This window comes from Anomaloglossus baeobatrachus, chromosome 9 (assembly GCF_048569485.1).
Source record: "Anomaloglossus baeobatrachus isolate aAnoBae1 chromosome 9, aAnoBae1.hap1, whole genome shotgun sequence".
Taxonomy (NCBI): domain Eukaryota; kingdom Metazoa; phylum Chordata; class Amphibia; order Anura; family Aromobatidae; genus Anomaloglossus; species Anomaloglossus baeobatrachus.
Window position 1 is genome coordinate 40176564 of NC_134361.1, and position 22380 is coordinate 40198943.

General features: G+C 47.3%; 2 protein-coding genes across 2 annotated transcripts in view; both read left to right on the top strand.

Annotated features, from left to right (window-relative positions):
- LOC142251097 (cytochrome P450 2G1-like) overlaps positions 1–16518 on the top strand; it is a 49459-nt gene extending 32941 nt beyond the window's left edge. The window contains exons 7-9 of the mRNA XM_075323610.1: positions 7528–7715; positions 8014–8155; positions 15707–16518. Coding sequence (XP_075179725.1) covers positions 7528–7715; positions 8014–8155; positions 15707–15891 — 515 coding nt within the window. The 3' untranslated portion in view covers positions 15892–16518. The remainder of the gene's footprint in view (positions 1–7527; positions 7716–8013; positions 8156–15706) is intronic.
- A 4450-nt stretch (positions 16519–20968) lies between these two features.
- Positions 20969–22380, top strand: part of LOC142251109 (cytochrome P450 2G1-like) — a 44585-nt gene continuing 43173 nt past the window's right edge. Inside the window, exon 1 of the mRNA XM_075323624.1 lies at positions 20969–21145. Within this exon, the coding sequence (XP_075179739.1) occupies positions 20969–21145 (177 nt within the window). The remainder of the gene's footprint in view (positions 21146–22380) is intronic.

Here is a 22380-nt window from a genome sequence, read left to right on the forward strand (position 1 = left end):
AGAAATATTTGGACAGTGACACAATTTCCGCGAGTTGGGCTCTGCATGCCACCACATTGGATTTGAAATGAAATTTACATTTCTTTACAAACACTCCACATTTTAGGAGGTCAAAAGTAATTGGACAAATAAACCAAACCCAAACAAAATATTTTTATTTTCAATATTTTGTTGCGAATCCTTTGGAGGCAATCACTGCCTTAAGTCTGGAACGCATGGACATCACCAAACGCTGGGTTTCCTCCTTCTTAATGCTTTGCCAGGCCTTTACAGCCGCAGCCTTCAGGTCTTGCTTGTTTGTGGGTCTTTCCGTCTTAAGTCTAGATTTGAGCAAGTGAAATGCATGCTCAATTGGGTTAAGATCTGGTGATTGACTTGGCCATTGCAGAATGTTCCACTTTTTTGCACTCATGAACTCCTGGGTAGCTTTGGCTGTATGCTTGGGGTCATTGTCCATCTGTACTATGAAGCGCCGTCCGATCAACTTTGCGGCATTTGGCTGAATCTGGGCTGAAAGTATATCCCGGTACACTTCAGAATTCATCCGGCTACTCTTGTCTGCTGTTATGTCATCAATAAACACAAGTGACCCAGTGCCATTGAAAGCCATGCATGCCCATGCCATCACGTTGCCTCCACCATGTTTTACAGAGGATGTGGTGTGCCTTGGACCAAATATTTCTGGACCTAACTATTACCTCGTTTGCCACCGCACCAGGGCACGGGATGAGCTGGGGCGAAGCACCAGGATTGGCGCATCTAATGGATGCGCCACTTCTGGGGCGGATGCGGCCTGCTATTTTTAGGCTGGGGAGAGTCCAATAACCATGGACCTCCCTAGTCTGAGAATATCAGACCCCAGCTGTCTGCTTTACCTTGGCTGGTGATCCAATTTTGGGGGGACCCCTACGTGTTTTTTTTTTTAATTATTTATTTAATTTAAAATAACAGCGTGGGGTGCCCTCAGTTTTGGATTACCAGCCAAGGTGAGGTTGCCAGCTGTGGTCTGCAGGCTGCAGCTGTCTGCTTTACCCTAGCTGACTTCAAAAATAGGGGAAACCCCACGTCATTTTTGTTTTCATTTTTTTGGCTAAATACAAAGCTAAGCACCCCTTAGTGCCACATGAAAGGCACCAAAGGGTGCAAAATTACAAAATGCAGGAGAGTGGGACATTATGTGTCTTTCTGCCATTATAATGACAGAAAAGACTGATATGAAGTGTACAAGCACAAGAAAATCACCAGAGCGCTCTACGCTGTGAAAAGCAGTAGAAAATGGCACTGGAGTGAACATGTGACCGTCTCATGTAGGTTGAAGCTATGGATCCTGGGTAAATTTATGTATTTTCCCTCCTTCAGTTTTTTTGCAGTACACAAAAAAAATAGAAGGCACACGGATGACAAACAGATGACATACGGACCGTCTACGGAACGGAAACGGATGCCACACGGATGCACCCGTGAAAAAAAACGGACTGTTTTTTGCAGACCACGAAAATGGATCGGTCGTGTTAATGTAGCCTTATTCTGATCTGCCGTTTATAAACAGCAGGCAGAAATAAGTGAATAACGCCCCCAGCGTCAGAAAATCTCCGGGGTTTCAGGGCTAGCTGAGACCCTGGAGATCATGATTCAGGACGGTTTTTCCAGTTCCCGCTCACGTGATCACAGGTATACACCGTACACCGATGATCATGTTACAGTAAATGACAGCGCCGGTAAAAAATTATTTATCTCCCATCTGGCATGAACAAACATGATAAATCTCCTCCCCGGTCCCCCGGTGTCGCCAAAGTGCCCCCCCTGATGCCCTCCCAGAAATCCAAGATGGTCGCGCGCACAGCAGCGCGCCGGCCGCATTCACCCTACTCCTCTGATTTCTGTCGCATGTGCCATGACACATGCGACAGAAAACTCCTCCCCAGGCCCTGCCAGGTCACCCCCTATAACCCCACCGGTGTTCCCTGGTGTCCCACGGTACCTGTGCAGCGTTGATCCCCCCACGGCCCTCTCCTTCACAATAGACGCTGCCGCATGCACAGAGCGGCTGTCAGCTCAGCTTCCTGTGTTCAGACACAGTGAGTGGTGGTTATGCATCTGTAAGCTAAATGGGCGGCACGGTGGCTCAGTGGTTAGCACTGCAGTCTTGCAGCGCTGAGGTCCTGGGTTCAATTCCCACCAAGGACACCATCTGCAAGGAGTTTGTATGTTCTCCCCGTGTTTGCGTGGGTTTCCTCCGGGTACTCCGGTTTCCTCCCACACTCCAAAGAAATAAAGCGCTATGGAATTAATAACGCTATATAAATGAATAAAATATTATTATTACTGCAATGCCCTGCTCATGAGGTAAGGAACATAATTGATCAGGAGAGCTATATACTACATTTCCAAATGGAGGGATTTGCTTTTATAGTTTCCCTGCTGAACGACTACCAAACATGAGAGTCCGTTATACGCCACAAGAAAACACATCTAAATAGCGAGCTCTGTTGTTAAGTATTCATTCAGCTGGATAACTGGACTTAAAGGGGTATTCCATCTCCAAGATCCTATCCCCAATATATAGTAGGTGGAATAGCAATAATATCAGCAAATACCAATATTTGGAAATGTAGAATAGTTCTCCTGATTAGGCATGCCCTTACCTCATGAGCAGGGCATTGCAGCTTTGGTAGCAACCATTACGACATGGACTCTGCTGCTGTGGACCCAGGGAGAGTGAGTGCAGATTCATTGCACCCACACTCCTCACATGAAGGGTCTGCACTCCTCGAAAATGGGGGATACGTTCCCTGAGTGTCTCCCCCCATATTCTAGACGGTCCAGAGTCGTCGTGGGACCCCTTTATTTTTTTTCTTACAATAAATTGGTGAAAGGGGGAATGTTTTGGGGACTGTTTTTTCAAATAAATTTCTTTTGTCGATTTTTTTTGTTAGTACTGACAGTTTATGATGTTGGGTATCTAATAAATGCCATGACATCACAAACTGCTGGGCTTGATCTCAGGTGACTTTACAGCTAGTATCAACCCGATTTATTACCCCGTTTGCCACTGGAACAGGGCACAGGATGAGCTGGGGTGAAGCGCCAGGATTGTCGCATCTAGTGGATGTGCCACACGTGGGGTGCCTGCGGCCTGCTATTTTTAGGCTGTGAAGGCCCAATAACTATGGACCTTCCCACCCTGAGAATACCAGACCACAGCTGTCCGCTTTACCTTGGCTGGTGATCCAATTTGGGGGGACCCTACTTTTTTTTAAAATAATTATAAAAAAAGAGCCTGGGGGGACCTCCACATTGGATCCCCAACCACGGTAAAGCTGCCAGCTGTGGTTTTCAGGCTACAGCCGTCTGCTTTACCCTAGCTGGCTATCAAAAATGGGGGGACCCAACGTCATTTTTCTTTTAACTATTTTTTAAATAGAAAAAATTAATGGGCTTCCCTGTATTTTGATTGCCAACCAAGGTAACGGCAGGCAGATGGGGGTGGCAACCCATAGCTGTCTGCTTTATCTGCGCTGAGAATCAAAAATACCGCGGCGCGCTACATCATTTTTTTTAAAGATTTATTTTTACAGCACTGTGATGTCAGGCAATCAAAATACAGGGAAGCCCATTTTGTTTTTAGTTATTTAAATAAATAATTAAAAAAAATATATATGGGCTCCAGCTGCATTTTTTGTATTGCTAGCTAAGGGTAATCCAAGCAGCTACTGGCTGCTAACCCCCCACTGCTTGGTGTTACCTTCACTGGCAATGGAAAATCCAGGGAAGCATTTTTTATTTTTTTTGCCAAAAAACTACAAAAAAAGGACGTGAGCTTCGTCATATTTTTGTATGCTAGCCAGGTATAGCAGGCAGGTGCTGGAAGAGTTGGATACAGCGCCAGAAGATGGCGCTTCTATGAAAGTGCCATTTTCTGAGGTGGCTGCAGACTGCAATTCGCAGCAGTGGGGCCCAGAAAGCTCAGGCCAACCTTTGCTGCAGATTCCAATCCCCAGCTGCCTAGTTGTACCTGGCTGGACACAAAAATGGGGCGAAGCCTACGTCATTTGTTTTCTAATTATTTCATGAAATTCATGAAATAATAAAAAAAGGGCTTCCCTTTATTTTTGGTTCCCAGCCGGGTACAAATAGGCAACTGGGAGTTGGGGGCAGTCGTACCTGCCTGCTGTACCTGGCTAGCATACAAAAATATGGCGAAGCCCACATAATTTTTTCAGGGGGCAAAAAACTCCTGCATACAGTCCTGGATGGAGTATGCTGAGCCTTGTAGTTCTGCAGCTGCTTTCTGTCTGTATGGAGAAGAGCAGACAGCAGCTGCAGAACTACAAGGCTCAGCATACTCCATCCAGGACTGTATGCAGAAGTTTTTTGCCCACCAAAAAAATGACGTGGGCTTCGCCATATTTTTGTATGCTAGCCAGGTACAGCAGGCAGCCATGGGCTGCCTCCAACCCCCAATTGCCTATTTGTACCCGGCTGGGAACCAAAAATATAGGGAAGCCCGTTTTTTTTAATTATTTCACTTATTTCATGAAATAATTAAAAAACAATTGATGTGGGCTTCGCCCCATTTTTGTGTCCAGCCGGGTACAACTAGGCAGCTGGGGATTGGAATCCACAGCACAGGTTAGCCTGAGGTTTCTGGGCGCCTCTGCTGCGAATTGCAGTCCGCATCCGCCCCAGAAAATGGCGCTTTCATAGACGCGCCATCATCTGGCGCTGTATCCAACTCTTCCAACAGCCCTGAAGCCCGGTGGCTTGCTGGGTAATAATGAGTTAATACTAGCTTTGTTTTACTAGCTAGTATTAAGCCAGAGATTCTTATTGTCAGGCACGATTGACCCGGCCATTAAGAATCTCCAATAAAGGGTTAAAAAAAGACACCACACAGAGAAAAAATACTTTAATAGAAATAAATACACAGACACATTAGAGACTCCATCTTTATTACCCCCTGTCAGCCCACCACGCTCCATGGTCTTCTGTCTTTATCGTTCAACAAATGCAGCCCTGCTCCATCACTGCTGCATGGGGGAAGACGCTGCTTCCCGTGCAGCCTTCACTCTGTGAAGGCTGCACGGGAAGCAGCGTGCAGCCTTCACTCCGTGAGAGATCAGTGCTGCTGGCTGTTAGCAGTAACAGCGGTAAAGCGGACAGACGCGTTACCATAGCAACGGTGCTCCGATCATGTGATTCCCGGAGCCGCGGTTAGCGGTGACGTCACCGCTAACTGCGTTGCTATGGCAACGGTGATCTCCGTTAATGACCGGCTGTGTCAGCCGGTCCCTAATGGAACGGGGAGTCGACCGTGTGCTAGAGCATGTTGCCGGTACACGGCAATGCACAAATGTGCACCGTGTACCGGAGAGTGCAATGACAGGACCTAGGACAGGACATGACGTCAAAGCCATGTGACCAGTCTGTAGCCTATTAGATAATAGCCACGTGACTGGTCACATGGCTATTTTGACGACATTACGGAAGGTCCTGTCAGTGCTGGTTATCGGGAGGATGCAGCGATCATCGGAAGGAATAGTGACAGGAGACAGAGTGCAGGACGCATCGCGGGCACCGGTAAGTGTTATGGCAATGTTTATTAACTGTATGTGTACATTTATAATGCGTTTTTATGTGTTTGTGATTGCCTCCCATTCTTTCCTATTGGTTCGAGTTCGGTTCGTCGAACGTTCGCCGAACCGAACTCGAACGGGACCTCGGTTTGGCGAACCGAGCTCGAGCCGAACCGCAGCTGGTTCGCTCATCTCTACCCGTTACCCCTTGATCTCCTTTGTAGCCCCCCAAAATACCTATATAAAATCTCCCGCCCGATATGTAAATTGTCCGGTTCAGTCCAATAGTCGTCTTATTCTATGCCTCCTGTCCCTCCTTTCGCCATGCTCCAGTGCTGATTGATGTGGATGATGTCTCAGATGCCATCCATGTAGGTGGGCAAACTCTCCATAATCCCGGCTCTCGTAGGTGCACTTCACTCTGCCCTGTTGCGGACAGAGTCAAAAACATAAGAGCATGACCTAGCGAGTTCTCTGCGCAGGTGCGATATTTTGCCCAGCGATGTGCATGAAGCGGGTGACGTCAACCACATCTCTGGGGAAAATCTGGCGCCTGTGCAGAGAGCTCGATGGTTCACGCAAGCACACTTATGTTTTTTGCTCTGCCCTTAATAGAACAGAGCATAGTGTGCCTGCCCAAGCTTGGAATATGTTTGCGCAGGCGAGAGATTTTGCCCACCTGCTTGGATGGCGTCTGAGGCAAAGTATGATGGCAAAAGGAGGGACAGAAGGTGCAAATTAGGACGCCCATCGGACAGGACAGGACAATTTACATACAGGCTGGGAGATTTTATCTAGGAATTTTTGAGGGCTAAGGGGAGGTGTCAGGGGGGACACCTTTAAGTATGAGCACAGGAGCTGCTTAAGGTGCTAGTGCGAGAAGATGGCAGTTAATATAAACTTGGGCAGTGATGCCAAAAATAAAATGTCCAGTAGGTTTTTGATATTTTAAGACCACCATTGGTCCTTTTCAAAGTGAATAAAATGATTTTACTGTATGCATAAAGGAAGTCGTGGACGCTGGGCCGTGAGGGCTCCACACTCCTTCGCCATAGAGAGAGACAGTGCTTGTAGAGCGCTTCGGGAGAAATGTGTGACACTTACTGTACTCTTCAAGGCAGCGTCCATCACCTTGCAGCTAGTCACCATCTTGGATGTATTAGATAGACATACCACACTGAAGAACTCTTGGCAAAATAACGGTAAACTTTTTATTAATTCTTCCACCTTCATGACAGACATGGCCAGACTTATCAGGTTCTGCTGCCGCTGTTTCCCAGGGTAATGTGTCTGGCCTATCCCGCTTTCCTGGTATCTAGTTTTCCAGATGTCAGGCCTAAGCCTCCACTTACACCTTCTTCTTCTCTCCGCTTTTACCACTAACTGCCTCAGATGGCTTCTAGCCTCTCCCGAGGAGCTCTCTCTCGGACACATGTCTAGTTCCTGGACTCTTCTAAGCCCATCCTGATTTGAGCCATAGGCTTCGGATTGACAGCTAAGATGGCCAATTTTATTCTGGGAGGTGCTGGGTTTATTCAGGTGTTCCCTGTACTTTATGATTGCCCAGTTACTTAGCTGAGCAGTAAGTCCTAGATCTCTGTTAGTCATAGCATTTTGCTCATTAGTGCTTGTTGGCTCCGTTCATCAGTGTTCTGTGTTCTGAGCTACTGCTGCCAGACCTTGAACCTTCTCTGACCATCTATTTGCCTTGTCCCTTTGCTTTTATCTGCTATCCTCCTGGTATTCAGACTTTGGACCATGACCTGACTACACCCTTTGTCAATTCCTTTAGTCCACAACGTGCTCTCTTGGTATCTGACACCGGAATGCTTGACTACCCTGCTTCACAGCTATATTTCCATTCATCACTCTTTCTATAGAATACTACTTATTCTTTAATTGCAGTTTCAGATAATTTTTTCTTAATTTCCTCCAAACATTATTTCTCTAGCTAAACTACATCAAGAAATAGACCGTGTGATTGGTGACAGCCGAGTTCCAAATATTGAGGATCGCAGCAATATGCCCTATACGGATGCTGTAATACATGAGATCCAGAGATTCAGTGATATTCTACCGCTGAATGCTCCTCACGCAACAACAAGAGATGTTACCTTCAAGGGATACACAATTCCTAAGGTAGGCTAGGATAAAGTACTAATATTAGATATTGTGGATAATGTTTCTACTTGTGAGACTGCCAGCTGTTGTACCAAGTCATATGAGCAAGGAAATGCCCCCCCAGAGCTTTCCTCCAGAAAAGGGTCCTACTACATTTAGCATAAAGCTAGTACTGCATCCTGCTATAAGAACATCATGCAGTCAAATATGGTGGTGGTATTATGATGTGTGAGGGACCTTTTGTTTTGTTGGACCTGGACCATGATCCCACTATGGAATTTCTATCAAAACAAATTTCATCCCTTGTGTTTTCTAGGGCACAGATGTCTATCCTTTGTTGTGTTCAGTTCTTCGAGACCCTACAAAACTTGCCTCCCCCACCAAGTTTGATCCTAATAATTTCTTAGATGATAAAGGATGTTTTAAGAAGAATGAGGCCTACATGCCATTCTCTGCAGGTATAAATTGGTTAACCCATGCCAGATTATTGAGTGATGGGATAGCTGTATGAGATTTTCAGTGGTATTCAGGGATGTTAAATGGACTACGGAGTAAGAAAAAATTAGTGTATGTCTTAAAGCGGTATCCAATCATTTCAACTTAACTGAACACTCTTACAAGTTAATGACAATGGTGCCTGATTTCTTCCTGAAGGGATACCACTTTTGTCCATCAGCTGTGCCTGGTTGGGCCTGTCACCACGTCAAAAATGGTCAGTTTTTACTCTTATTTTATTCCCGCTGCTCCCCTGAGGATTTATTTTTTTCCTTTCAGAGTTATGAGCTTTTTTGTTTAGTGCTGATTTTTATGGCCTTTACTAGGGCAAAGAGGTTCTTCTGTGGAGTGTCTTTACCCTCCTCTATATTTCTGCCCTTTGTGCTCCATACTCTTTGTAAAGACGATAAAACTTATTACTAAATAAAAAGACTGAATAAAGCCATTCGCTGATTCATGCTGTCCATGGTTTGGGCAACCTGAATCAGCTGAAATGTTCTTTATAATGTGACGCCCTGGGCAAGCCAGGGGTCACAGGTCATCACACCACCACACCCTACACCCCAGTTAGGAACACCCAAGCTACCAAAATCCTTGTTGCCTTCCTCCAGGGGCTGATGTCCACACCAGGGGGTGGGCCAAGCGGTTGGCTCCGCCCACCGAGGAGTTCACAGCCCTGGAGGCGGGAAGAACCAGGCAGATAGAGTTTGGAGGAAGAAGTGGAAGGAGTAAACAGTGGAGTTCAAGTTAGAAGAGTAAAGTAGAAGGAAGTAGTAGTGGAGCTAACGAGAAAAGCTGAAGTGACAGAAAAGTGACAGTAGTAAAGCCTGAAGTTGGTCCGGGTGTGTGCCCCGGACAGTGCCAGCAAGGTCAGCAGACGGCGGTGATAGTCCGCAGGGGTGACTGCTCGGAGGTTGCTGGAAGGACCGCGGACGGGTAGTGGCCCGGCGGTCTGGAGCAGTATACGAACCACAGTGCCGCAAGGCACAGCGCTGCCCCCGCGTCCCTGTGCCCACCAAGCCCTGCATCTCCCACCTCATCACTGGGCCCCGGGATCACCAACCCCTACCCACGGAGGGGCAACACAACAACTAGCTGCTCCATACCATCATTCCCGGGATCCCCATACAGAGCAGCGGTGGTGCCAACAAATCACCACAACCGTGGGTGGCGTCACGGACAATAAACTATATCCCAAAACCCAATCCCCTTTCACTCACGGGCGAGGAGCGCCGCTAGAGTCCCCGGGATCCGGCCCATCGCTCGAGCCACCGAGCAGCAGCAGGCCGCAGCAGCCGCGGCAGCCGGACCCGAGCAGTGGGAGAGCGCGGCGTCCCCTCCTCCGCCCGCGACAACTTGGCGTCACGAACAGGATCTTACCGCTCTGCCATTGGGTAGAGGTGCGCCTTGTGACCGACGGAGGTATCCGGCTGAAAAATTTCAGAAGCCGCCATCTTTGGCGCGAAAAGTTCCCACTCGAGCGTCTTCTCGAGTAGCAGAGGTGCGAAGGCCAAAACCCCGCCCCAATAGAGGAGGCGCCGGAAAGAAGCTAAGGGGGACGCGATGGCGGCTGGCTGCATGTGAACGCAGCTATAAAAGCAGAGACGCCAGGACTCTGCAGCAATACCTGGAAGGCACGATTGACAAGATGTACAACCCAACTCCCAACGAGGAAGCCCCTGCGCCCGGCACGGCGACGTGGTTGAGGGACCGGACCGTCCCGCTGAGTAACTGTCTGCAGGCCCATATGCAACTCCTCCTGGAGGAGTGGGAGACCGACATGGCGGACGTGGTGGCTGCTATGTGGAGACGCGAGGTAGAAGAGGATTTGGAGGAGCGGGTAAGCGACCCACACCCCTGTATTCCTGAGGGATCGGTCATTGAAGCTGAGGGGCCCGGCCGGCTTCCGCTCACCCTGCCTCTCTCCCCGCTACCCGTGATAGCTGCTGCCGCTCCGCCATTAGGCCCGCTACCTGCCCAACCGGTAGCGATACCCTGCCCAGCCGCTCTGGCGGACCAGCCGGCTGCAGACGTCCGGGACGTCCCTGAAGTACACCAGGGGGAACCGCTAGAACCGCGGCCCCTTAACAGCATGGTGCCAGAAGTCCCAGTAGAGACTGTGCCAGACTCTGAGCCCGGGACCGTGGCCTGGATGAAGGCCCGGGTGATTCAGTTCCACCAGCGTCAGCAGGAACAAATCCTCCAGATGATGGAGCAGTGGACCAGCGAGGTGGAGATGCTGACTACGATTGCCCCGAGGTACGGAGGGGGAATGGATGTAGCAGAGTCGACTGGTGACCCACGTCCCTATGTCCTACCTGGATCGGCCGCTGCGGCTGAGGGGCCCGGCCTAGTCTCGGCCTATGCATCACCCTTGCCGCTACTTATGGGGCGCCTCAGTGTAAGCTCGCCTAATTTGCTGCTCCGTGCTACCGCAGAAGGGGCTGAAGTGTTGGATGCTGGAGACCAGGAGGCTGCGGCAGCTGGCGGCAACCCGCCTGACGCAGAAACAAGAGAGGACGACTCCTGCCCCAGCCCCGGGCACGCTGTTGAGTTTGAAGAGGCAAGTGAGCGTTCCCGCTATGTAGGAGCCCCAGTGGTTTTCCATACCTCGCGTACCGGTGGAAATGGGTACCGGGTGCCCCTGTCACAGCAGGCATGTCAGTGCATGTTTGATATCCTGGTGGAGGGTGATGGATCCGCTCTAGCTGAATGTCCGGAGTAAGGGCAGCGGATGCCCGCTGCAGCAGTCCCCGTTGGGACCACCAGTCAGCATGTTTACAAGTTTTGTTTGAAAGGTGGAAAATGATAAATGAGAATGATTACCGGAACTTTACCTGATTTGAACCGTGATTGAGAAAACCGGCCGTTGCCGGCACCGTTGTCCCCGAGGGGACCGTTTAAAAGGTTGCATGGAGAACTTTCCATGGACAAGCCCGTGAACTTGCAGGGCAACCACAAACGTTAGTGGAATGTAAATAAGTTGTTTACCGTTACCGTTTCCGTATTGCCGCCTCCGGAGAGGCAGGTTGGAGGGAGGGCCCGCAGTAGAGCCGGCTGGGGCCCAGCCACCACAGGGACCGGTGGCTACCCTCTGGAGGGGAAGGACAGATCCCGCTCGGGTGACTTGTGCTGGACTTGGGTCAAGGGGTGCTGCCTGGGTTTTAGGGGCAGCATCAGGGCCAGGTTGCTTGGGTGGGAGAGAGCGGAAACCGTAACCGTAAACCGTTTTGCAACGTTAAAGAAATGTGCCTCCCGTTGTGGGATGATGTTATAAAATGTAAATATGTTACCGTTTATCTTTTTATATATTTTCAGAAAATAAAACCTGTGTTGGACGGGCAGCCCGCGGACGGTCTGCATTTTGCTAAGGGGGAATGTGACGCCCTGGGCAAGCCAGGGGTCACAGGTCATCACACCACCACACCCTACACCCCAGTTAGAAACACCCAAGCTACCAAAATCCTTGTTGCCTTCCTCCAGGGGCTGATGTCCACACCAGGGGGTGGGCCAGGCGGTTGGCTCCGCCCACCGAGGAGTTCACAGCCCTGGAGGCGGGAAGAACCAGGCAGATAGATAGAGTTTGGAGGAAGAAGTGGAAGGAGTAAACAGTGGAGTTCAAGTTAGGGGAGTAAAGTAGAAGGAAGTAGTAGTGGAGCTAACGAGAAAAGCTGAAGTGACAGAAAAGTGACAGTAGTAAAGCCTGAAGTTGGTCCGGGTGTGTGCCCCGGACAGTGCCAGCAAGGTCAGCAGACGGCGATGATAGTCCGCAGGGGTGACTGCTGAGGTTGCTGGAAGGACCGCGGACGGGTAGTGGCCCGGCGGTCTGGAGCAGTATACGAAGAACAGGCAGCACCAGGGCAGGGGCCTTTCGGATCCCGGCAAGGCTAGGAGTCGCCAAATTTGCCAAATCCGTCAGTGAAGGGGACATCTGTCTCCAAACAACCAAGTCCCGATTGAAGGCAACAGTCCGACCGTTATGGAGAGACACCGCCACCGCCAGGGCACCAGTTTCTCAGGGCCAGCGCCTGCGGGCAAAGTAGGGCTCCTCCGGCCCATATCCAAGCCGGGGAGCGGGTTACCGGTGGGAACCCATCGCAACCATCATCAACTTAGGTGCAGGACAGAGGGACCGTCACCTACTGGGGAAAGCAAGTGCAGCCGTCCATGGGAACCGTCTTTCCAGCCGTGTGTTTTACCGAGAACTGTGTCATCGTCTCAGGCTGAGTGAGTACCACAGTGCCACAAGGCACAGCGCTGCCCCCGCGTCCCTGCGCCCACCAAGCCCTGCATCTCCCACCTCATCACTGGGCCCCGGGATCACCAACCCCTACCCACGGAGGGGCAACACAACAACTAGCTGCTCCATACCATCATTCCCGGGATCCCCATACAGAGCAGCGGTGGTGCCAACAAATCACCACAACCGTGGGTGGCGTCACGGACAATAAACTATATCCCAAAACCCAATCCCCTTTCACTCACGGGCGAGGAGCGCCGCTAGAGTCCCCGGGATCCGGCCCATCGCTCGAGCCACCGAGCAGCAGCAGGCCGCAGCAGCCACGGCAGCCGGACCTGAGCAGTGGGAGAGTGCGGCGTCCCCTCCTCCGCCCGCGACAATAACACAGTGTTATCTGTTGAGGGCTTGATTATCGGGAGCTCCAAAGAGTGAATCTGTCACTGGAGTGACAGGAATGGGGTGGTGACTAGATGGGAGACCCTACACTGACCCTCAGACTAAGCGTACCCTAGGCTTTCCCTCAAACCAAATGTCACGCTGCACTAGGAGAAGCTGAAGTTACAACCAATGTAGCTTCAGAGTGCAGTTAGCAGGTAAACCACCAGAGGACAATAGAATAGTCAGAATACTAGGTCAACAGCAGAAGATCTCATCAATAGCACGCAATCGTGCTCAGGTGATAGCCGAGAGTCAGAAGCTGAGAAGTCACAGATACAGCCGAAGGGAGAGACGGAGGTCAGGTTCAGGGAACATGGATACAAGTCAGATGTCTGGAAGTCCAAGTACAAACAAGGGAGGAGGAGAAACAGATCAGGACTAGGATAAGACAGACAGAGAAGGATACACAGTAGACAGGAAAGGGTAGTTAGGGATCGGGACAGGCGGACGAATGGGGGAGGGTATGGATCAGAACGAGGTAGCAGGAAAGCAGGACAGATCGGGAAACTCACCAGAGCCAGTAATTCACATCACAGAGAATAAACTATCACTGGCGCTGAACCGGAGGTGCAGCACCAAGATAAATCGTCTCGGAACCAGAATGAGGCGATGAGGAATTAACCCCTGACATGACCAGACCAGAGCTGGGTGAAACCACAGAGGCAGATACTGGCCTGGATCATGACACCAGAGGTACACTTAAAGGTATCGAGGACTGGGCCCCCAACATCTCCCTGTCTCCTGTTCTTCTCCCTGATGGTAAGACCTACCTCCACAACCCACCACCCGAGTGAAGGGCAAGCTCTGAATTAGAAAACCCCATTGACAAAACTAACAGACAGGGGTACATACAATACTCACTCATACCTAATACCAACAGAAGGGAACAACAAAAGGTGTACAGGGAGGGGAAACAGAGAAAGGATAAAGTAACAAAACAAGCTACTTTCACACACGCCAACACAACAGACAGCAATAGTAGCAGCAAGCAAGCGCCTCCTCACAGCGCCACGCCTGGCTCCAGACTGAACTGAATAACCGGCATGCTCTGCAGGAAGCAGAGGGTTTTTATCTAGATCGGAATTGATCATCAGAGAAATCACCTGGGCAGAATTAATGACCTTGCTGCTAAAAAGGAAAACTGACATTAACTCTGCAACTGCCAAAAGAAAAACATATGTCTAATGTTTAAGGCCTCTGATGATAAAAGAGACCCTGAGCCTGTCACTAATCTCACCAAGAGACGACCGTGACAGAATCCCTGAGTCTTGCACTGTTCCTCAAGCCCAAACTGGTGAAAGTTATGCAATCATTTTTCAGAATAGCACAACCAAGTCTCTTTAAACTCAGGACTGATTCATTATTACATTTGCTTTTATTTTCTGTCTAGTTTTTCCTGTTGTTTTTGTTTTGTGCCAAATTCTTATTTTAAGTTTTGTCTATTTTCGAGACTATTTTCTACTTGTTGATCTGTTTTTTTGGCTTTTTTTGCTCTGCATTGTAAGCGTGGTTTGCTGATTTTTTGCAGCTAATTCTTTTGTTATGTGACTTTTTAAAAAGTCTAAAATGTTTGTGCAAATGTACTCCAGTCAAAGGTTGGAATTATTTTTTTGTATCTGAGAAGTTTTTACTTTAAGGGGTTGTATATTTTCTCCATGTAAAATAATAAAGCCTATACTCCCCTACCATGCCAGTGCCCTTAAAGAGATGTCCAGGATTGCGGTGTCGTGGATCACGTGGGGTTGTGACGTCACATGAGCCCTGCATCCGATCACTGCCAGGTTCTTTCTTCCCGCCTTCAAACCAATCAATCAACAGGAAGTGAGCATAGCCACAACTTCCTGTTCAATAACTTGTTTGGTCCAAAGGCGGAGAGACAGAAGCCGGTGCTGATTGGAAGCAGGGTTCGCGTGACGTCATAACCCCACGTTAGTCGCGACACCGCAATCTCAGATATCGTTGGAAGGGCCCTGGTATGGGAGGGGAGTATAGGCTTTATTATTTTACCTAGGGTAAACGTGGAATCAGAAGGGGTTGTCCTAAAAGTGGACAACCCCTTGTGTGATACTCTCACACTGGTGTATAAAATCTCAGTCCCATTCTCATCAAGAAAAGTGGGACGAGTAAAATTTGTTTGGTATTCCATATATCATAGTGATATGCGAGGGTGTGATTTTTTTCTCACCTATGACATGCATTTTTTTATCAGCAGCTATTATTCTACAGTCATTTACAGGGCCATTTACAGTGTTCTATGTTGTAGAATGGTAATGTATCCATGAAAAACAGATGGCACACAGATTTCACATGGACACGCCTGTGCCATCCATTTTTTTTCTCGCCCCCGTTGACTTGCATTGAATAGTCGGGTCCGATAGACGAGTGCAATCGCTGTATGCTGCCATTTTTTTTCTTCTGTCCGATTTAAGCAATAATTCTTTGGAAAAATACTTCACTTTCTGAAACAATTTCAAGGGTGGTAACACTTTTGGCAATGACAGTACATCCATAGGCAGGAACGGTGAAGCCAATGGTGATTGGGGGCTGGGCTTGCATGACGTAACAACCTCACGTGAGCTCCGCGAGTGGAAATGGTGCCGACACAGGAGGGGAGTATAAGCTTTTTTTATTTTAACGCGGCCAAAAATGGGAAATGAGAAGGGGTTGTCCAAGTAGTGGACAACCCCTTTAAGAAACATGGATCTTTCTTGTAAGAACAATGAGGGAAAAAAGAAAAAAGTTGTACTCAAAGTACTAACTTGGACAGTATAAAAAATTATAGTGGAATGCAATCAACCAAGTAGAAATTGGAGCTGATGAGTTTTTCTTTTAATAGGGAAGCGGGTTTGTCTTGGAGAAGGCTTGGCCAGGATGGAATTATTCATTTTCTTAACAACCATCTTACAGCACTTCAAATTTGTTCCAGAGAAAACCTTCACAGAAGAAGATATCAGGCCGGTGATGGCCGGTTTTGCAAATCTTCCCAAATTTTATCGGATGTCATTTGTCCCACGAGTTTAATTTTGGACACAGATGATATATAAATGGAGTCACAGAAGAGAAACCCACAAATGATATCTTTTGGATAGTATATAAAGAGAAATTTTCATGTGTAGTATAACATGGACAACAAATAATGCTTGATGGTTTGGTCTTACTTATTCAGAAAGTCAACGTATTTTCATGAAAGCTAAATACATATTTTTTTGGTCAATAATCAGTACTTATTGATTATTTAGATTCTAGTAGGTGTACAAACTCTACTATACAAAAATGTGCTTAAAAGCAGCAGTTGAAAAGTCTCTCTCTACTTAAAAAAGTTTTCCAAGAAATCAATATTAATCATCAATATCAAATTGTGGGTCGGACGCCCTTCGCACCCAACGATCGGCGGTTATAACCATTATATAACACGGAAATTATTTTATATTTTAACAATGTTCTTTAATGTACAATGTTTACATCCAACTGTTGGGATACAATGGCTCATTGGTGAAGTGTTTGGTGTCTATCTGCCGCGATCTGATTTTAATGGCCCACCTCCTACCAAAAATCTTCAATATTGATGTAATGAATTGTCTGGTCTTAATTAGTCAGAAAGTCAACATATTTTCACAAAAGCTAAATAAAGGATTTTTTTTTTGTCTATGGTGAGTACTTTTTGATTATTTTGATTCTAGTAAATTGTGAAAACACTACCATGCAAAAATGTATTTGAAATAGTTGCGCCCCACGAGACCTGTAGGGCTACTCTTCTCTGGGCCAGTGGTATTTGGGGTTGCTGTGAATGGCCTCACCCGGCTCCGTGTCTCCGTCAGCTACATCAAAGAGGGCACAAGGTGACGGGTAGTAGGGGATGGGGGTTTGCTTTGCAGCGCCACCCGTGATCCGCGGCCAGGGATTAGCTGCTGCGAGATGTCACTCTCCTACGGGGCTGATATTACCGCAGCTCAGATAGTCTAACTCCCCACAGGTGGAACAAGCCCCAGGGAGGACGGTGGTGACGGGAGAAGGGCCGTTGGGCCTGAAGCACGGGGCGGCGCTGCCGGAAAATCTGAGTCTCACACAGGGGCTGCGGTTCCAGGTCTTTTACTCACAGTTCGTGTGCTGTACCCGCAGAGTACCAATCATCGCTCTGATGGGCCCCAGCCAATCCTGGATGAATCAGAGGTCACCACCGATGTTGTGAAGTGTGTGAGACCTTCCTACTTGTGCCTTGTAGTGTGAATCCCTGTGGCGTGAAGCTACTTGGGTACCCCAGTGTCCTTGGCCTTGTCCTTTAGTTGCCATCTCATACGCAAGAAGCGCAAAACTTGTTATGGACCTGACCGTGGCCATGGTTCCTTTCTCTATATGCTGCTGGTGCCCCGGGACTTTTGGTGGTGGTCAATGGAACGTGAAATCCCCTTTCCCTGCAGATTCTGGTAGTCCAACATGTAGTATCTTCTACCCTAGGGATTCTGCACCCTGCGTGTCGCCGATCCGGAAGGGGCTGTTGGGGCTCACCCGCTGGCTACCGTATGAACTCCTCTGTCTCACAGCTCCACCCGGTAGTCTCCTGCTTCTCTCTTAGTTTGCCCGTTACCCGGTCAGCCCCTCTGGGGGGAGCCGTTTTGCCTCAAACTGTTCTCGCTCCTTCTCTTCTCCAAACTATTCTGAGGTAAATACTGTTCTAAAGTTCTGAAGTGAAACTGTGTGTTCCTACTCCCTCAGTGCAGCCCCCACCTTTCTGATGACTCACTAGTGGTTGTCCCAGCAACCGGGAATTTCCCAGGCTGGCTTCCTGAGTTGTGTAACTGCTGAATCATTGTGCTGAGTAAGCTAGAAAACACCAGTGGCTAACCTCTTCCTACCTGGATGAGTACTGCACCCCAAATCAGATACAACACCCCGTGGCGACTGAGCCCCAGGGGCGCCACAAAATCAGCTGTTGATCAGTTTCTCACCCATTATCCAATTAATGGTACTTAGGCCTCCATCACACATCCATGTCTCCGGTACATGTGACTTGTGTTTTCACACGTACCGGAGACATGGACACACGTAGATCCATTAGAATCAATGGGTTTGTGCATACCTCTGTTTTCACACGGATGTGTGTCCATGTGCTCCACAGAGCGACATGTCCATTTTTCTGCAGAAGAACTGATGTCACATAGACCGCACACTGATGTGATCCGTGTGACATCAGTGTTACACGTACCGAAGAAAACACGTCTTTGAAATAAAATTATTTTTTATACTCACCTGTCTCCAGCACTGCTGTCTTTGACGCTGCTGTCACTTGCATCCAGGCCCACTCATTATGCTTATGAATATGCATTGCATCGCGGACATGGAAGCAGCAGCACCAGCCACTGGTGAGTATCGAAGTTCATGCTGTCCGTGTGCTATCCAAATGTCCTACAGACAACACATGCTGAACACACGCACACACATACACACCTAAACCACGGATCGTGCAAAATGTGTATGCTTTGCATGGACGTGTGAAGTAGGCCTTAAAGAGTTTTCCACTAAATCTATATAGGTCATCAATAGCAGATTGTGGATTGGACACCTGCTACACCCACTGATTGGCTGTTGTACCAATATATAAAAAAAATTACTATTTTTATCCAGTAAAATGGGTGTCTCTGGTCTTGATCCAGGACCTCCTCTCTTCTTAAGATCATAGCCCTCCTGTTCTGCTTCATGTAGATGACGCATCCTACATTATCCATGCATTGTCTTACATCACATTCCTGCACACTCGTACTTCCCTCCACCCTGCCAAGGGCACAGTAGAGCACTGTTTTGCGCATTCGCCAGGAAAGGCCAAAGAGTGTTGCGCATGTGCAATACAACAATTTGCTTTGCCTTTGGCAAGATGGAGAGGAGTACTCATGCTCAGAAACACTGCGTGGATGATCTAGGACGTGTCATCCACTCAAAGCAGGGAAGGAGGACGGTGACCATAAGAAGAGAGAAGGTGCTGGATAAAGACCAGAGACATCCATTGGGTCAGACTGTCCCATAAGCGAGTGTAATGAAAGGTCTTTTTATTTGCTTTGCAGAGCAGATTGCGGACTTATATACATCATTTCTGAATGCGATATATGATTGCTTACAGGTGCTGGCCGTACTACACCATGTGCAGAATTATTAGGCAAGTTGTATTTTAGAGGATTTTTTTATTATTGATCAACAACTATGTTCTCAATCAACCCAAAAGACTCATAAATATCAAAGCTTAATATTTTTTGCAGTTGGAGTGGGTTTTTTTTAGATTTGGCTATCTTAGGAGGATTTCTGTTTGTGCAGGTAACTATTACTGTGCAGAATTATTAGGCAACTTAATAAAAAACAAATATATTCCCATCTCACTTGTTTATTTTCACCAGGTAAACCAATATAACTGCACAAAATTTAGAAATAAACATTTCTGACATGCAAAAACAAAACCCCCAAAAATTAGTGACCAATATAGCCACCTTTCTTTATGATGACACTCAGCAGCCGACCATCCATAGATTCTGTCAGTTGCTTGATCTGTTTAGGATCAACATTGCGTGCAGCAGCCACCACAGCCTCCAGACACTGTCCCGAGAGGTGGACTGTTTTCCCTTCCTGTAGATCTCACATTTTATGAGGGACCACAGGTTCTCTATGGGGTTCAAATCAGGTGTACAAGGGGGCCATGTCATTATGTTTTCATCTTTTAGACCTTTACTGGCTAGCCACTGTGGAGTAGTTGGATGCATGTGATGGAGCATTGTCCTGCATGAAAATCTTGTTTTTCTTGAACGATACCGACTTCTTTCTGTACCACTGCTTGAAGAAGTTGTCTTCCAGAAACTGGAAGTAGGTCTGGGAGTTGAGCTTCACTCCATCCTCAACCCAAAAAGATCCCACAAGGTCATCTTTGATGATACCAGCCCATACCAGTACCCCACCTCCACCTTGCTGGCGTCTGAATCCAAGTGGAGCTCTCTGGCCTTTACTGATCCAGCCTCTGGCCCATACATCTGGCCCATCAAGAGTCACTCTTATTTCATCAGTCCATAAAACCTTTAAAAATTAGTCTTAAGATATTTCTTGGCCCAGTCTTGACATTTTATCTTATGTTTCTTGTTCAGAGGTGGTGGTTTTTCAGCCTTCCTTACCTTGGCCGTGTCCCTGAGTATGGCACACCTTGTGCTTTTTAATACTCCAGTAACGTTGCAGCTCTGAAATATGGCCAAACTGGTGGCAAATGGCATCTTGGCAACTTCACGCTTGATTTTCCTCAATTCATGGGCAGTTATTTTGCGCCTTTTTTGCCCAACTCGCTTCTTGCGACCTCATGAAATGCTTGATTGTTCGGTGATCACGCTTCAAAAGTTTGACAATTTCAAGACTGCTGCATCCCTCTACAAGACGTCTCACAATTTTGGACTTTTCAGAGCCCGTCAAATCTCTCTTCTGACCCATTTTGCCAAGGAAAGGAAGTTGCCTAATAATTAAGCACACCTTATATAGGGTGTTGATGTCATTACACCGCACCCCTCCTCATTACAGAGAGGCACATAACCTGAGTTACTTAATTGGTAGTTGGCTCTCAGCCTATACAGCTTGGAGTAGGACGACATGTATAAAAAGTATCATGTGATCAAAATACTCATTTGCCTAATAATTCTGCACACAGTGTTTATGGAGAAAACCTGGTGACAGGTTACTTTACTACTGTACCGTTCTGTATTATGCAGGATTTATGTGCTTCCCTTTTGTACAGTACGGGAATCTTTTCTACAATGTATTATGCCTCTTCCCCTGCATTCTTCTGATTGTACTTATTGCATTTTTCTCTGATCCTTGAACTACCTCTAGGTTGCTCTTTTATAGTATTAATAAAACACTAAACACAGCGCCCAATCAGGATTTTCCTAACAAGCAACATGGACTAAGTCAAAGGTAACTCCAAGCAGATTCCACCCCATGACCTAGTGGTAACAATATTGGTATTATGTATGAACGCGGAATGTACTGTAGCTCTGATAACTGTTTATACAGGGATCACTGATTAACATATACAGTAGATTCAGTAGAACGCACATAACTCACTGTGCAGTTGTTAAGGATGGACCTTACCTGGTTTGTGTCCTTTCTCCTGGCTTTCATCATTTCATCTTTCATCTACTCTACATGGAATTCCATATACAGAGGACGGAACCTGCCTCCGGGTCCAACACCCTTACCCATCATTGGAAATGCCCTACATATTAAAAGAGGGGAAATGGTCAAATCCTTAATGGAGGTCAGTTTTAATGGGGTAGATCTAAAAATTGAGTTTGTAACTTTACAAAAAAAATTTGTGTTGATCAACTTGAATTCATGATCATCTATGCAGGATGTCCTGTGGATTTCCCTATGGGTTTTTCTAAGGAGAAAACTGTCACGATTCCTCTGTGCAGAGCATTTTGAGTTACTGAGCTAGCAGCCTGATTGACAGTGCAGGATTCCATGTTGGTGCTGAGATCTCTCAGGTGTTCTACCTTCCTGGTAATTGCACAGGCTTTTTTACAGAGCATGCTCGCCCAGAATCTTGCCAGTTGTATTCTCTGGTTCTGTAGTTGTGCTGTTGGCTTGTGTCTCTGCTAGTGTTCTGATCTTGGTTTTCTGACCCCAGAATGTTATTTGACTTCTCTCTGCCAGCTCCCTGTTACTGTCGTGATCTCCTGCCTTCTGACCTTGGACCGTTTCCTGACCACGTCTCTGTTTTCCCCCTGAACCTATTATTTGCTCTCCTGGATTTCTGACCCTTGGATATTGACCTGACTATGCCTTTGCTTACTCCTTGTGCTCATACATGTCCTGCCATTACCAGACCCTGACTTTCCTTCTTCCATCCATACTACCATACCCATAAGTAGTGACTAGCATCACAAGAACCTAGTGTTTTACAATATAAACAAATTATTTTTTAAACAAAAAACTGTGCAAATTTGACTTGTGGTGACAATTTTCAGTCCACACCAAAATCCACTACAAATCTGTAGTGAACTCATGAAGATTTTGTTGCCCCTTCGTAATAGATATTGCAAACAAGTAATAGGAACACAATAGGGTTTACATCTGTTACGTCAATTGTTTAGAGTGAAATATGATTTTTTCCATTCTTTTTCCCGATGTTGCAAATCTAATAAACAATTGCACAAAGTTCTATTGTGTTTTCCCTCTTCTGAGGTTTCCTATTTTGTTGGGTAAAGTGGATTAGGATTTTAGACTTTAGATTTCTAAGTTGCATCTTTATAAAAAGTCTCACAATCAGTCTAGTAGATGGTTGCCTGAAATCTAATTAGCCAAAAACTTCAAACAGTGATTTACAAAGAACCACAAAGGAGATTTCTTCACCAAAGATATCAATTTAATTAGTATTACAATGCCGTCAACCCCTTTACGGCCAAGGACACACTGGTACGTCCTTGGTCGCCTCCACCTGTTACCGTGGGCCCGGTGAGGAGCCTGCGGTAATCCCTGCACATGTCTCCT